A 14873-nucleotide genomic window follows, 5' to 3' on the forward strand; every position below is an offset into this window, starting at 1 on the left:
ATTGGGAGGGAGGTGATATGCCATCTTGTCAACATCCTATTCAAGTAAACTTCTATCCCAGGGTGAATTGTAACCTAGACTAGAAAAGGGAGTCCACGGAGGCTTGGCTATTTCTAGCACCATCTGCCTTACAGCTGACAGCCAGGTGGCTCTGTCATACTCCATTGCAGCTACTTTGAAATGTTACGAGTTTGAGTTACCCACACAGTCTGTAATTGTAGCTGATGACCTTTCACCAAATGCCAAAGTTCTTGATAGCTATGAATAAATGTGAGGACTGCACTGCAGGCATAGATAAAGGTCCATAGAAGGGTGAATGAAATGCCTACCTCTTTTCTTAAATGTACACGTGGTTAGTTGGTTGATTGTCCTTCATGCTCAGAGAACCAAAATGACATCACTATTCTGGGGTCAAATAATCATGTATCTGATCAGATCAATATGAGCTTGGAAAGCTTTACAAGTTAGGCACAAATAGTCCCCATCAAGTTACATATCTCAAGTTTCTTTTGAGCTACTTCAGTTAAAGGTGCTTGTAGACCTTTAAATAGCAAGGATAATAGCTAAAATTCTTATAGCACTTATTAAGTGCCAGGACCTGTATGAAATACTTTACAATCATTATCTCATTTGATTCCATTATACAGAAGAGGAAACTGAGTCAGATAGGAGTTCGGTGACTTGCACATGGTCAAAAGTGTCTGAGATCAGACTTGAACTTGAGTTTTCCTGACTCCAGGCTCAGTGCTCTATCCACTAGACCATTTAGCTGCCCCTGTATATAACAACAATATTTATATCATGCCAGGTATTTTATAATTATCATCTCATTTGATCCTCATAACAACCTCCAGAGGTAGAAAATATCTACGGATGAGGAAACTGAAGCAGACAGAAATTAAGTGACTCGTCCAGAGTCATAGAGCTAGTAAGTGTCTGAGGCTGAATTTGAAGTCAGGTCTTCCTCACTCCTGGCCTGACACTATATCCATGGTGCCACCCAGATATTCTAGCTGATACTTAAGAATAGTTATTTACTTAATACTTGATACTTAAGACAATATTTCTTAAAGCTTTGGAGTTCTACAACAGCAGATCAATTTTTATCAGAAAATCTGAAAGTCAAACCTGATAGATCCAAATGTTGATTGCCATTACCCCTTCATCCTAGTCTGCCCCATGCCCCCACCTGCAGCACTACCCCCACCCCTTCTCAGTAGGAAGAAAAGAACAACTGGACACTGCCTGCCTTCCCTCCTCCCCAAATAAGGAACTTGAAGATTAATATCTTTATTCAATCTTTTCCCTTTCCAGTGACTAGGGGGCAGCATGGAATAATGAACAGAATATGGGCAGCATCGCATAATGGACAGAATAGGGGACTTGTAGTTAGAAACAATTGTGTTCAAACAAATTGTGTCCCATCTTCAGTTTTGTCATCTGTTAAAAAAAATGCCATAGTACCAACCTCACAAGTTTGTTCTGAGGCTCAAATGAAAGAATTATGAATAGCACTTTGCAGACTTAAGAGGAATATATAAGTACCAGTTTTTAATGAATTCAAAGATTTGAGGAGATGGGGGAAAAAGGCTTCCTCTCCCAAAACTTGGGAGATCTTCATACTGTTCTAAACAGTAAGCAAGATGATAATAGCTAGCATTTACATACATATATACATATATTTATATAATGCATATTTATATGTGTATTTATATTTGTATGTATGTATGTATTTGTTATATTTATATGTGTAATTATATATGTATTATAAGAGAATTGCACAGAGCTTTCTAATATTCTCTCACTTGATCTATTCTAATATTCTCTCACTTGATTCTCATAACCCTTTACAAACTCATCCCCCATACCCAGTATCTGTTTTCCCCCAATTTTCACTCTACCCCATCTCCATTATTAGTGTTTTCACATTTCTGTTTTATTTATATTATACTTAAATTTATGATAGTGTGGCAAAGAGGGCTAGCCTTGGAGTCAGTAAAATCTGAACTCAATTTCTCCCTATCACTCTAATTGTATGACTACTGGCTACTCACAGCCTCTCAATTCCTCAATCTATTCCCTAAGCAGCAGATGAGAAACCTAGGTTTGTCTGCATAGGTAGTTTTCATAAGATGACAAATGAAATTACAAGTCCAGAATGGGGGGAAACATAATCTTTATATTTATATTTCTTTCACTTCAGACCCCCAAGAATATAAATTCTTTGAGGTCAGTCATTGTGTCATTCATGTCTTAGTACTTACTACTTAGTACCAGTACTTCAATCAATTGATCAATAATCATTTTTTTAATTTATTGACAGATATTGGGCTAAGCACTAGGGGGATACCAAAAAAAGGCAAAAGACTCTTCCTAAAGTAGCTTACTACTTTAAAGAGTAATTTGCATGTGTTATTCAGTCATTTTTCACTTATGTCTGATTCTTTATGACCCCATTTTTGGGAAATGATACTAGAATGGTTTGCTATTTCCTTTTTCAGTTCATTTTATTTTATTTGAGGTTTTTGCAAGGCAATGGGCTTAAGTGACTTGTCCAAGGTCACACAGAAAAGTATCATGTTTAAAATGGGATTTGAACTCAGGTCGTCCTGACTCCAGGACTGGTGACCTATACACCACACCACCTTGCTACCTCTTCAGCTAATTTTATAGATAAGGAAACTGAGGTAAAGAGGATTGAGTAACTTGTCCATGATCACCCAGTTTAGTAAAGTGTTTGAGGACAGACTTGTACTTAAAAAGACAAGTCTTCTTGATTTTCTGACTTTCTGTATCTTGCATGTAAGGGACACTTAACTAATAGCCCATTGAATTGAATTGGGTTCTGATTGCCATTTAAGAGGTAATATGGAGTATTAGAGAGAGGATTGGGAATACAGAGCTGGCTGTCACTAAGGGAGTGATGTAATTCTACTAAAATCACAACTTCCTTGAGCCTAAGTTTCCTCATTTAAAAATGGCATTGGATGAGTTGAAATTCTTCTCATTCTTAGAGATTATGGAAGAGAGTCATGACTGAGTAGGTATGTATGCATGTATATGTATATGTATATATAAATGTATAGACATATAGTTTGGGTAGAAAGCTGACTTTGAAGTCAAGAAGACCAGGGTTTAAGTTCCACTTTGGACAAGTCATGGAATCTGTGTTCTAGAAAGCTCTCTATCATTATAAGTTGTAGAGAAGGTGTCAATATGCATTAGTAGAGGGAGTCTCCTAAACTCAGAGTTCTCTATACTAATAAAATAGCAGATTCAATCCCTATCCCCATATTTGTGTGTATATGTGTTTGTGCATATGTGTCTGTATGTTTATGTATAGCCATATCCTCTAAAAAATTAGAGAGAAAATAGATAGTAGGAAAGCATACCAGTAGATTATCTCACACACCAATATATTACCTTGCATATCACTAACAATCATTTGTTCATGGGACAAAGGATTTAGGGCTGGAAGAAATCCTAGTCCCTTTACTTTATGAATGAGGAAATGCAGAGATGTTATGTGGTTAGTCTAAGGTTACTTTTAAGTACTCAACAGAGACAGGATTCAAACTTATATGTTCTGACTCTAAATTTAGTTCTAGAAAGAGATAGAGCGAATTTCATGTTTTTATTGTTGTTCAGTTGTTTGATTCATGAATGAATCATGTCTGATTCATTTAGGGTTTTCTTGGCAAAGATACTAGAGAAGTTTGCCATTTTCTTCTCCAGTTTATTTTACAGGTCAGGGAACTGAGGTAAACAGTTATGTGACCTGCCCAGGGACACACAGCTACTAAGTGTCTGAGGCTACATTTGAACTTCAAGTCTTCCTGACTCCTGGTTCACCATTCTATCCACTGCACTACCTTGGATTAAGTAATGATTGTTGACTATTACAGCTTTGTGAGAAAAACATTTGATTGTATCTAGGTTGTAATTTTTTCTTTAAAGCTTACTTTAATTATAGTATTACTTTTAGATATAGTCATTAAGATTAGTAAATGTCATGCTTTTCTAATTTAGTAATCAAAAATTCATAAAGAAAAATAAAAATTGAGTGAAATTATGCTCTGTTTATGTGACCCACTTCAACACATTTATGGGAAAGCTTTATCCCTGAATTAAATGCCATAATGAACTGATACCACCATCTACCTTACAATTATAGGTATAATTCTTAGGAAGAAATAGAAATAGACTCCACAGTCTTATGAATTGAAATGTATATAGTGATGGCAAATATCACAAATGCAAATAAATATTAGATGTAAGAGGATATATGTGTAAGTTTTAACACAAATCAACAAAACGTTTTTTAAAGGAAAAATTATTTTATTTCCCTCTTTTGCTCCCCTATATCTCAGAATATTTTTACTATTTGTGGCCCTATTGAAACTACATTTTGTTTAGGGTGCTCAGAGCACCATACAGTATTTGGTACATCAGAAGTATTGTAGGAAATTTAAAAAATGCTTTGGCATTGATCTGTCATAGAAGTTTATCTGTTCACAGAATGCACTATGATTTTTGGTTCTATTCTTTTTTGGTGTCTCAGCCCATGTGGGAAGATGAGATTTTCACTTGGCAGCATGCTTCTTGTAAATCTCTATGAATTCATTCACATCATCAGGGGACCCCAGAATCACTGGTGCTCTCTCATGGATGTCAGTGGGAATGATGTCCAACACAGCTTTATTTCCTGTGGTAGCCAGTCCTCCAGCTTTTTCTATGACAAAGGCCATTGGGTTACACTCATACAGGAGTCTCAGCTAGAAAATAAGACAAGTACAATCTGGTCACAGGCTTGAATGGTGGAAGGGAATTTAGGGATGCAAATTCTCATTTTACTTATGAAGAAATTGCAGCTCCAAGAGGATGATTTGTAGAAAATCATTTAGGTTATAGCTAGCAGAATCAAGATTTGAACTTGAGTTCAAATTTTGTATTCTTTGCAATATGACAAAATTCTCAGTTTAGCATTTAAAACAAGGGAATCCTGGAGCCAGCTCACACTAGGAGAGAGCTGATTTTTAAATTTTCAGTGTGAGTATTCACACCTATAAAATCAGCATACTACAAAAACAGGGCCTGTTATATTGCTTTGTTCATTATCCAGACTTAAGAAAAAATGTTGGAAAAATGGGAGAAAATGTAGATTAAGCTGAAGAACATGGGGACAAAGAAAAGTGGACAGTATTCTAAAAGGGAAACAATTTCTGTTATACCACATAGAATAGGGTAGAACAAAGTTTCTTAGACTATATAAGAAATCATATATCTGAGAAAAACCCAAATATGAGTCATGTAATATAAGTCATTTAATCAATGACTGCATGATATCTAAGAGACAAGTTTCACAACACAGCCATTCTTTCCCTGCAAGTGTTTCCCAAGAGCTAATAGGCTCATTAGGTATCTATCTCTATAAAACGTGGGTTCAAATTCTGTCTCTGACAAATAAATGTCTGAGGCTGAGATTTGAAATCAGGTCCTCCTGACTCTAGAGCCAGGGTTCTATCCACTAGCTGCCCTAAGGCAGTTCTCTAAGAACAAAAATTATAAACTACTTGATTATCTTGATATTGATAGGAGTTTTCCATGCTAGGAATTCTGTACAGCAAGGATGAGGGATGTCTGACTCTGGGGTTGAATAAGGCCTGCTAAATCGTATGATCTGGTTTTGCCAAGGCAACTAGAGGTGGGACTCGAAATTTAATAAATCTAGTTTTTTATGGGGTGAATTAATTAAATGTTTGACCAAATATCATAGGCCAATTTTTAAGTTGATCTGTGATCTGTGAATAATGTTATAAATATCCAAGTCCTTGGCAGAAAAAAGATTTCCTCATCCTTGCCAGACAGTGACAAAATCACAGGATCATAGACATGGAAGGATCTCCAGAAGTCACTTATTTTATACTTTAGCCCCACCCAAACTTTTGAGTTCAAGTATATTATTTAGTTGTTTCAGTCATTATCTGACTTTTTGCAACTCCATTTTTGGGTTTTCTTGGCAAAGATAGTGGAGTAGTTTGCCGTTTCCTTCTCCAGCTCATTTTACAGATGAGGAACCTGAGGCAAACAAGTTTAAATGACTTGCCCAGGGTCACACAGATAATATCTAAAGCCAAATTTGAACTCATGTCTTCCTGGTTCCAGATCCAGCACTCTTTCTACTGTGCCATTTAGGGGCCTCTTAAATATAACTCCCTTTAAATCAAAGAATATACCATAGTACTTCTCAGCAGACCATTAGCAACCTGGGTGGGGCAGGGGACTGGGGAAACAGTCTTTCTCATACCTAGCTTAAACAGCCCTATGTTGCAAATGGAGTCCCTCTCCTTACTCCCGAGTGTTTTACCTTTCCTTTAGGGCTCTTTTTGTTGGCTGGATACAAAAAGATTCCTCCATATACCAGTGTTCGGTGCACATCTGCCACCATAGAGCCCACGTATCTTGCGCCATAAGGAGCTGTGTTATCCTGCCAATTTCAAGATCATTAGTAACCACACTAGTTCAGATATACCTGCAACCAGTAAAAAAAAAAAACACCTTAAAAACAGATTTTTACCCCCCTTCCAACCATGTTCACAGACAGACTCATTATAAAAAGAACTGGAGGGGGAGAAATGAAGAGGGAGAGATTGTTAAGTGAAGCAACAGGATACATGTCATCGAGAATGAATGATCCAGGAGACTTTAACTGCATAGAGTGACCCATAAGAAATAATAACCCCTTATACTCTCTGAGCTCATAGGTTCCTGAACTGAAAGTGTTTTATGACCAATTAACTCATTAATCTTGCAAGAGGTGGCTACTTTTATTATCCTGTTTCCCCTCACTTCTACCTCCCACCTCTCCCCTGGGTAAGAATTCTGATGGCAGTGCCAGGAAGTGATCCTTTGGACTCTCAAGGGCCAAAACAACATGTGTTGTTCTTCAGATCTGCTCCTTATTACATTTTCACAATGTGGTTAATTAATAAAAGTCACCCAATGAATGTGGTTAGTTCTTTGAAGGTTCAGGGTAGCTATTCCACTTCCATTACCTGTTATAAATTTGTTTTATACATATATATATATATATAGATATATGCATATATGTGTGTGTTTATACATACCTAGGTAAACATATATGTATATTTTCATACACAATTTATTTTTGTGCATATGTGAATGTATCTTTTTTTTTAAAAAAAGCAAATCTAGAAATAAGATATTTATAGTTTTGGTTACAGAACTAGAGAAATATATGCTTTTATTGCATTGATTTGAAGTTCTTAAACAAAAGCATATGAAGTTGTTCTCATTTAAAATTTTTTTGATAATTGTATTTCAATATAAGAATTTCCTTTATAATCCCATGTACTTTATTTTATACATTTAAAAACATTATCCTGTTGCTTAAGGGATCCATGATCCAATTAAAAATCTCTGACTTAGAAAGATGCTTCCCCCACCCCATCCCCATAATAAAGACTTTGTTGATGTGGTTTATATATATAGGTATATTTATAGATGTCAAATGTGAAATGTATTCTACCAGTGAGTGTATTTAACTTATGTGTATCATAGAGGTGGAATTGCATGTACATGCTTACCTGGGGAAATTTCTTCTTTTGCACATACTCTGTGATGGCAGGATCAAAGTCTCGGGCATAGCCTTCATTAAGACTGTAGATATTACCTTTCTTTTTTATCTTCACATCCTTATCAACCAAAATGAATTCCCCAATAGCCTTAAAAAAAGAATTGGAAAATCTTTAAAAATGCAAGTATAAGTGGATAGCCTGAAGTTACCCCTCAGTCAATGCTGTGACTTGACTCTAGAAACAATGCCAGATATACTAGGCCAGGTATTACTTATGGGGTTAAGTATTTCAAAGAGGATAAGTAGGATAAGTATTAAGTCAAACTTTTCCTGTACAGCAGATTTTTTTTACTACCTTCTTGGTAGAGGATAGTTGAAGCTCTGCCCAATTAATTTTTAGCTTTTGTGCCCAGACAATTGATGCCAGATATAAAAGACTGCATCTTCCCCCACCCCACCTATGTTTCGGGCATTTACCTAACTCTTGCCCCACATAAACAGGCAGTTATCACTAGAGAGTCTAGGACTTATATCAAGCCACCCAACCCCATATAAGCAGTGGGATACAGCACATAAGATAGAAAAAGAGGTGTCCATGACAAACTAAACTAAATCTAGAAAATAAAAATTTTGAAATGCAAAACAGCCACATGCAGACAAGAAGTCATGCGGAGAAACAGCTACTTAGTTACTCAAACTATAAACAGCTTCTGACCATAACATCTGAGCTCAGGTATTGTACTTATGTCTTTGATACAAAGACAGAGATTATCATTTTGAAAGCTTTTTAAAATATGAAAGCACTAAGAAAATGCAAATTGTTGCTGCTATTGTGACTTGTTTAAATATCAAGTCAAGAGGAAAGTATTTAATTTCTATATATTTATATGCACAAATATTGACTCCCTCAGTGGAGTATAAGTTACATGAGGGCAGGAACTGTTTGATTTTATATGCCCAAGGTCCTAGGCAAAAATATAGTAACAAATTTTTACTAAATGCTTACTTATTAATAAAAAAACTTTCATAATAATAAATACTTCTTAAGGGTTTAAGCCCTATACTAAGTGCTAGGGGAAATACAAAGTTTAGATAATACAGTCCCTGCCCTCACAGAACAGGAACAAGCAGGCTACAGTCATCAATTTAATAATGGTTTTAATCAAATTGAGTAATAGAAGTAAAAAAAGTACATTAACTTTGCATTTATCTTTTAAAATATATAGAGGTTGTTAGGTCTCGGTAAGGTAAATAAAGAATCAAATATAGGAAAACTTACACCTTTAGATATCCTTTTGCAATCTGGAAAGAAGAATAGATTTATTTTTTTTCTTCATCTGCAATTACTCAAATGTGATATAAGCTCATGAGTGACCTATTCTGAACTGCTCATCACTACTGTTTTTTCTAAATAACTCTCAGCTAACTGGGTCTCAAATGATGGTAGCAACCTACTTTTAAATGTTATACTCTCTTATTTTGAAGGGACTTAAATTCAGTTCTATAAAACTCAGAAACAGGAGCAATAGGAAGAAGATGAAAAGAGGAGCTAACAAATGTAAGGAAAAACTCTTCACTTGATGTCTTCAAAAGCTGGATGCCCATTTAAATATGTTGTAGGCAGGATCATAAGATCACAGATTTGGAGCTGGAAGGGAGACCACTGAGATCAACTCCATCATTCTTAACCAGACAGGGTTTAGTCTAGGCTGTCTTTACTGTTCTGAGAAAATCTCAAATTCTGTGATTTGATGAAAAATATGGTGAGCACACAATTGTGATTTTGTTTATGATACTTTTTCTATTAATATAATTCAGAATTATTAAAGTTCAGAATTATTAAAGTCACAATTTTTCAATTATTTATAGATCCTCAATAAATGTACATCAGTGCTACATAAAATGTTTGCTGTTATTTCATTATTGCTATGAGGGAATTTAGGTAAATAAAAATAGTTAATCTGTTTTGAATTTATATATTTAAATCTATAAAATATGTCAAAAGAAAATAAATTTTTAGAAATATTTGGTTTTTTTACTAAATAATAGGATGTAAAACACTTCATCTAATAGGCTAGAGATGACCTATAAAACATAGCAATGAATAATTTTCATGGTACCTTGGGAACCTCATTCAACCTCTAAATTTTTGGAAATACAGGCAATTAGCAGTTGCATTAATCTATAAATCCTATTTTTCTCCACAAGGTAGGGAGGGAGATGTTCCCACGCATATTTTTATTTATTTCTGTTCAGTAAAACTCTTGATGTAAATAGAAGGTACCGAGAGAACCTCAAGTTCACCTGCTTCCATCTGGAACTACAGAATGTGACAGAAGTTTGAAGAACATGATGCAGAACCTTATGACATTAAAATCTGAAGATTTGGGATGAAAGATGATGTCCTGTTTTACAATGGGAATCCCACTAACATAGTTCATATAATATTTTCCACTTTAAAAAATAGCATATCACTCTTTTTCTATTTCTTTGTACCAGCCTTTTCACCCCCTCAAGTCTGGTAATCCTCTTTTTTTTTTAATCACCCATAGGAATTCTTACCGGGTCTAGCATAAAACAGTTGACTCCACATTCCATGGCCAGCACCAACATTGTGGCACTGCCATAGAGGGCATACCCAGCAGCCACTAAATTCCTGCCAGGTTGCAAAGCATCCTTCTCAGAAGGTTCACCAGTTGAATTCTGGAATTAAAAAAGGAAAATTTTTTTTCGGCCCTCCATTATTGACGGGATGCATGATGATACTGTAGTCCTAATGTAATGAGACAGCTCTCTTTAATAGCTTTACTTCATGCATTAGGTAATTTCCTGATTCTATTAGTGCAGTAGCCTTCCCACCAGATGCCTAGTTTCCTGTATCTGGAGCGCTCTTTCCAAACAAGATCCTGCTCTAATTTTGCTAATTAGATCTTCTCTTGCCTCTCCATTACCACTTCAAAATATAAGCACATTTTCTCTCTGTAGCCATAGCTCCCCGAATATTCCAATTTTATTACTATCATCCAGATCTTCCACCATTCGACCTCATCTTTCCTTAAACAAATTAACATAGGTCAAGAGAAATATGTTTGCTGGGGAAATCAAATATGTGGAGCTTATTACCAGGGGACAGAGTTTTGTATATAAAGGCCTGCAGGAAGTCAATGAACTCGAACTTTTCCCTATCTTCCCTTATTTTCCCATTCTCCCTATTAAAAGGGATATGGATATTAGTCAGTTATCTCATACTGATGCTTCTATGACTGGGGTAATCAGGGGAACAAGCTCCTAATTGGCTAGACTGGGTAAATTTCTGATTCTTTGCTAAGGTACATGTATCTTACTGAGATGATATAGGAAATGACTTGTTTGTACCCCAAAACTAGAGCATTTCTGAAGATGATTGTCAATTGTGAATTAGAAAGATGGGGTTTAACTAGGCTATAAGAGTTATGGAAACAACTCTGCTCTTCTCTTTTGAATCCCTCCCCTGCTAGGTTTCTTCTCTCCCTTCTAACACCCCTTCCAGTAACAAGGTTTGCTTATGACACAAGCATATTAGCATTGGAAGATATACTTGATTAAGCAACTCTGAGGTTGAACCTTCTATCCTTAACTGCTTTCTTCTGATTCCTTCCTTTCCTGTGCACAGGTCAGCAACTAATGATTCAGAAAACTGGATGTTTATGGCCTTGAGGTTATGAGTTCAAGAGTTCAAATACTGGCTGACCAGTAGATTTCCTTAACAGTATTTCCAAAGGAGAAAATGACCACCATCAGGATCACCATGCAGATGAAGGACCAAAGAAATCCAGACCAGGAGATTTAGACCTTATTGAGTTGTTCAGACAGTTAAAGTCCAAGGGGGAATATGAAATATCTATTCTGAAATACCACAAAGAGATAGGAATAAAGATAGAAATAGATACAGATAGAAAGATAGGTGACTATACTTTATGTATTTCTATATTTGGTCTTGGAACCTTTTGCATTTTATATAGTTTCTGTAATAAGGGAAATAAAATGACTATCATATACCTGAAGCACACATTATACATTGACTATTTCCTTTTTCTAGAAAGGACCCTGTTGACCCAGTTTGGGGAAGACATGAGCCATACCTAATCTTTGTTTTAAAGATTTCTATGGAGTTAGTTATTGATATGGAGGGGGGAAAAGAAAAGAGGGAAGAAGAAGAGGAAGAGGAGAAAAAAGAGAGTGAGACAGAGATAGAGACAGAGAGAACCTGATCCTGATCTCCCCTTCAGACCATCATTTTGGTCCATGAGACCCTAGAGAGGCTCTTATAGAAGAGATCCCATGCACTGAGGTATATTTCTTTAGTCTTCGCTATACACTAGATTTGTTCTTTACCAAGATCTTTGAAATATGATTCAATTTAATAAATATTTGAGCACCTATTCTATGTTTTATATACTATTCAAGATATTGGAGATACAGAATTGAAAAATTTCATAATCTTTGCCCTAAAAGAGCTTATATTAGAACTAGAGCATAGCATGCATAAGAATTTAAAGAAAAACCTATACAAGGCAGATTGTAATGGGAAAGAAATTCAAAGAAAATTTGAGCGAGATGTTACTTACACCTGGATAAACCAGTGAAGACTTTATGGAGGAGTAATCCTGAAGGAAAAGATTTTAACAAGGAAGACAGAGGTAGTACATTCTAGTAAAGAGCACACTTCCTATACAAATGCAAAGAGGTGGAAGAGTGCGTCATATCAGTAGTAGCAGCAGCATCAGCAGCAAAAGTAGTCCATTTAAGCTGGAACACGGAAGGTGAGAACTGTGAAGGAAAGTAGTATGAAATAAAACTGGAAAGGTAGGTCAAGACCAGATTGTGGAAGGTATGAATTGTCAGGCTTGTTTTTCAACTTGTATAGGAAATAAGGAATCACATTTTTTGAACAGGAGACCATCACATACCAGAGACCTGCAAATGTTCATTGCCCCCCAAAGTCATCTGATCTAGGGTACAATCTGAGCACTGCCTTGGCATTGCAGGTTTCTGCAAGTTTCTGACTTGGGTTTATTTCCAAACAACACAATTTGGGGCATGGTCCTGGTAGGAACTCCAGTATATTACTGTTGGACTCAGCCACTATCAGACTACTAGAAAGCATTGCAAGTTCAGAGTGACAGAAGTGGGGGTAACTAAGTGGTACAGTAGATAGAGCACTGGCCCTGGAGTCAGGAAGACCTGAATTCAAATCCATCCACAGACACTTAATAATTACCTGGCTTGTAACCTTGGACGAGTCACTTAACCCCATTGTCCTGCCAGAGAGAGAGAGAGACAGACAGACAGACAGACAGAAGTGAAGGCTCCCCTTGGTTCTGACTGAACTTCCTGATCTGGTTTTCTGCTACAGGTTTCAGGCTAGGCTAGGGTTGGATCAGAGGTCCTCATTGCACCTCAGAAGTCAGAGTCACATAGCTGACATTTGGCTTCTGAATGCTCTCCTTGTTCAGTTACACAGCCTTGCCCTGGACTGCCACTCCTATGGGCAGGTTCCCTTCTCAGGTCACACTAGATCTGTGACCTAGCAGCGGATAGTGGGCAATATAGCTGCCTATTCCCAACCCCTATTCCTGTACACACCCAAGGATAGACAGTTCTGAGTTGGATCTAAGACTTCTTCTTTCCCTGGTTCACAGTTTCACTTCACAAACACAGGAACATTCTGTGTGGCTGTCCTCAGTACCCATAGATCTGGTCTGGAAAATTTGACCTGGTCTGGAAAAATTATTCACTATGATGTTTGTTTCATAGATTTCCAAAGTTGCACCCACTCTGGTGTATTTTTCTATATTTGAGAGGGAATATTTGTTAGGAAGAACTTGGCTATCCCATTATACTTCCATCTCAAACTTATAATATACTCTACTTCACCCATCCCCATTATCTGTCTCTTAAAATTCCTCCCTTCTCTCATGGAAGAATTGGCATTTGAGTTGAGACTTGAAGTATTCCCTGACTTCACCAAATACCCCTTTCAACCCAAGAAAGCAATAGTTATTCATCTCATTAAATACATGCATAGAATTTTACTAGACTTTTTCTTTGCACTTATGATACTTGTATCACAGTTATTCTTCTGTACATCTTTTCCCTCATCACATTTTAATTTAAAGCACTAAGTCTATACTATATCTGTATTCCCAAGGCACAGCATACCTACTAGAGGACAAATGTCAATTGAAATGAATTAACTTATACTCTAGGTATAAAGAGATATATGATCTCTAATGATAGTGATAAAGCTTTATGAGAGTTTCAATTACAAGAATAAAATACTTTAGATTCTCTTCCCACTAGTGTATTTTGCCTGGTCAACTTCATGCGTTCAATCGAAGGTCTGAGTAATATTCTGGCAATAATTTCAGAACTCTTTAAAATCATGTCCTCCACAATACACACACACACACACACACACACACACACACACACACACAAACACACAAGTTTAATTTTGCTGCTACAACAGTGAATAAGGAAATATTTAGTGAAGCTCACTAATGGAATCATGTGGTTCCCTAGACTTGAATCTTCTTATCTGAAATAAAAATGAAGCATCACATTTTACCTTTCTGTAGATGCCAAAAATAGTTCCAATAGATGCAAGGCAGTCAATATTAGAAGAACCATCCAGAGGATCAAAACAGACCACATATTTACCCTGAAAATAAAAAGAAAAAAATAATACAGTTCTGTCTTGTATAACTGTTATAGTAAGCAGTCAGGTGATCCAAATAGTATCCTAGATGAGAACAAAGTAAGGAAGTGCCATTAAAGATAACAAAAATTCACACATAATGGATAGCATTTTCTCTAAAGGCAAGGGGTATAATGATCTCCACATTGAATTTGGAATCAGGGAAAGATTATCCAAATTATAGCTCTGCCAGTTGCTACTATTTACTGTGACCTGGGGCTGTCATTTCACCTCTTCTGTCCCCAGTTGGTCCTCAGTTTTCTTAATTGTCAAATAAGGGGGGTAAAACTACATAAGATCCAAGGTCCCCTTCTGATTCGAATGTTGTGATTCTTTAACCTGAGTTTAAATCCTGTGTTTCCTCATTTCTACAAGTATGTTATGAATAAGTCACCTTCCAGGACATCAGTTTTCTCAACCAAAAAATGAGAAATAAGACTAGGTGATCTTTGTAGCTCTAAAGTTCTATAATCCATAGCAAGTGTCAAACTCAAACATCCACTACTAATATATACTTAAGGATACCTGAGGCTGCAT

The 14873-nt window shown here is 36.3% G+C and overlaps 1 protein-coding gene across 1 annotated transcript in view; it reads right to left on the reverse strand.

Annotated features, from left to right (window-relative positions):
- Nucleotides 1-4323: 4323 nt before the first annotated feature.
- Nucleotides 4324-14873, reverse strand: part of FBP1 (fructose-bisphosphatase 1) — a 42012-nt gene continuing 31462 nt past the window's right edge. The window contains exons 3-7 of the mRNA XM_074201232.1: nucleotides 14208-14300; nucleotides 10160-10300; nucleotides 7608-7745; nucleotides 6368-6487; nucleotides 4324-4775 (exon numbers count right to left, since the gene is read on the reverse strand). Coding sequence (XP_074057333.1) covers nucleotides 4584-4775; nucleotides 6368-6487; nucleotides 7608-7745; nucleotides 10160-10300; nucleotides 14208-14300 — 684 coding nt within the window. The 3' untranslated portion in view covers nucleotides 4324-4583. The remainder of the gene's footprint in view (nucleotides 4776-6367; nucleotides 6488-7607; nucleotides 7746-10159; nucleotides 10301-14207; nucleotides 14301-14873) is intronic.

This window comes from Macrotis lagotis, chromosome X (genome assembly GCF_037893015.1).
Source record: "Macrotis lagotis isolate mMagLag1 chromosome X, bilby.v1.9.chrom.fasta, whole genome shotgun sequence".
Classification (NCBI taxonomy): Eukaryota; Metazoa; Chordata; class Mammalia; order Peramelemorphia; family Peramelidae; genus Macrotis; species Macrotis lagotis.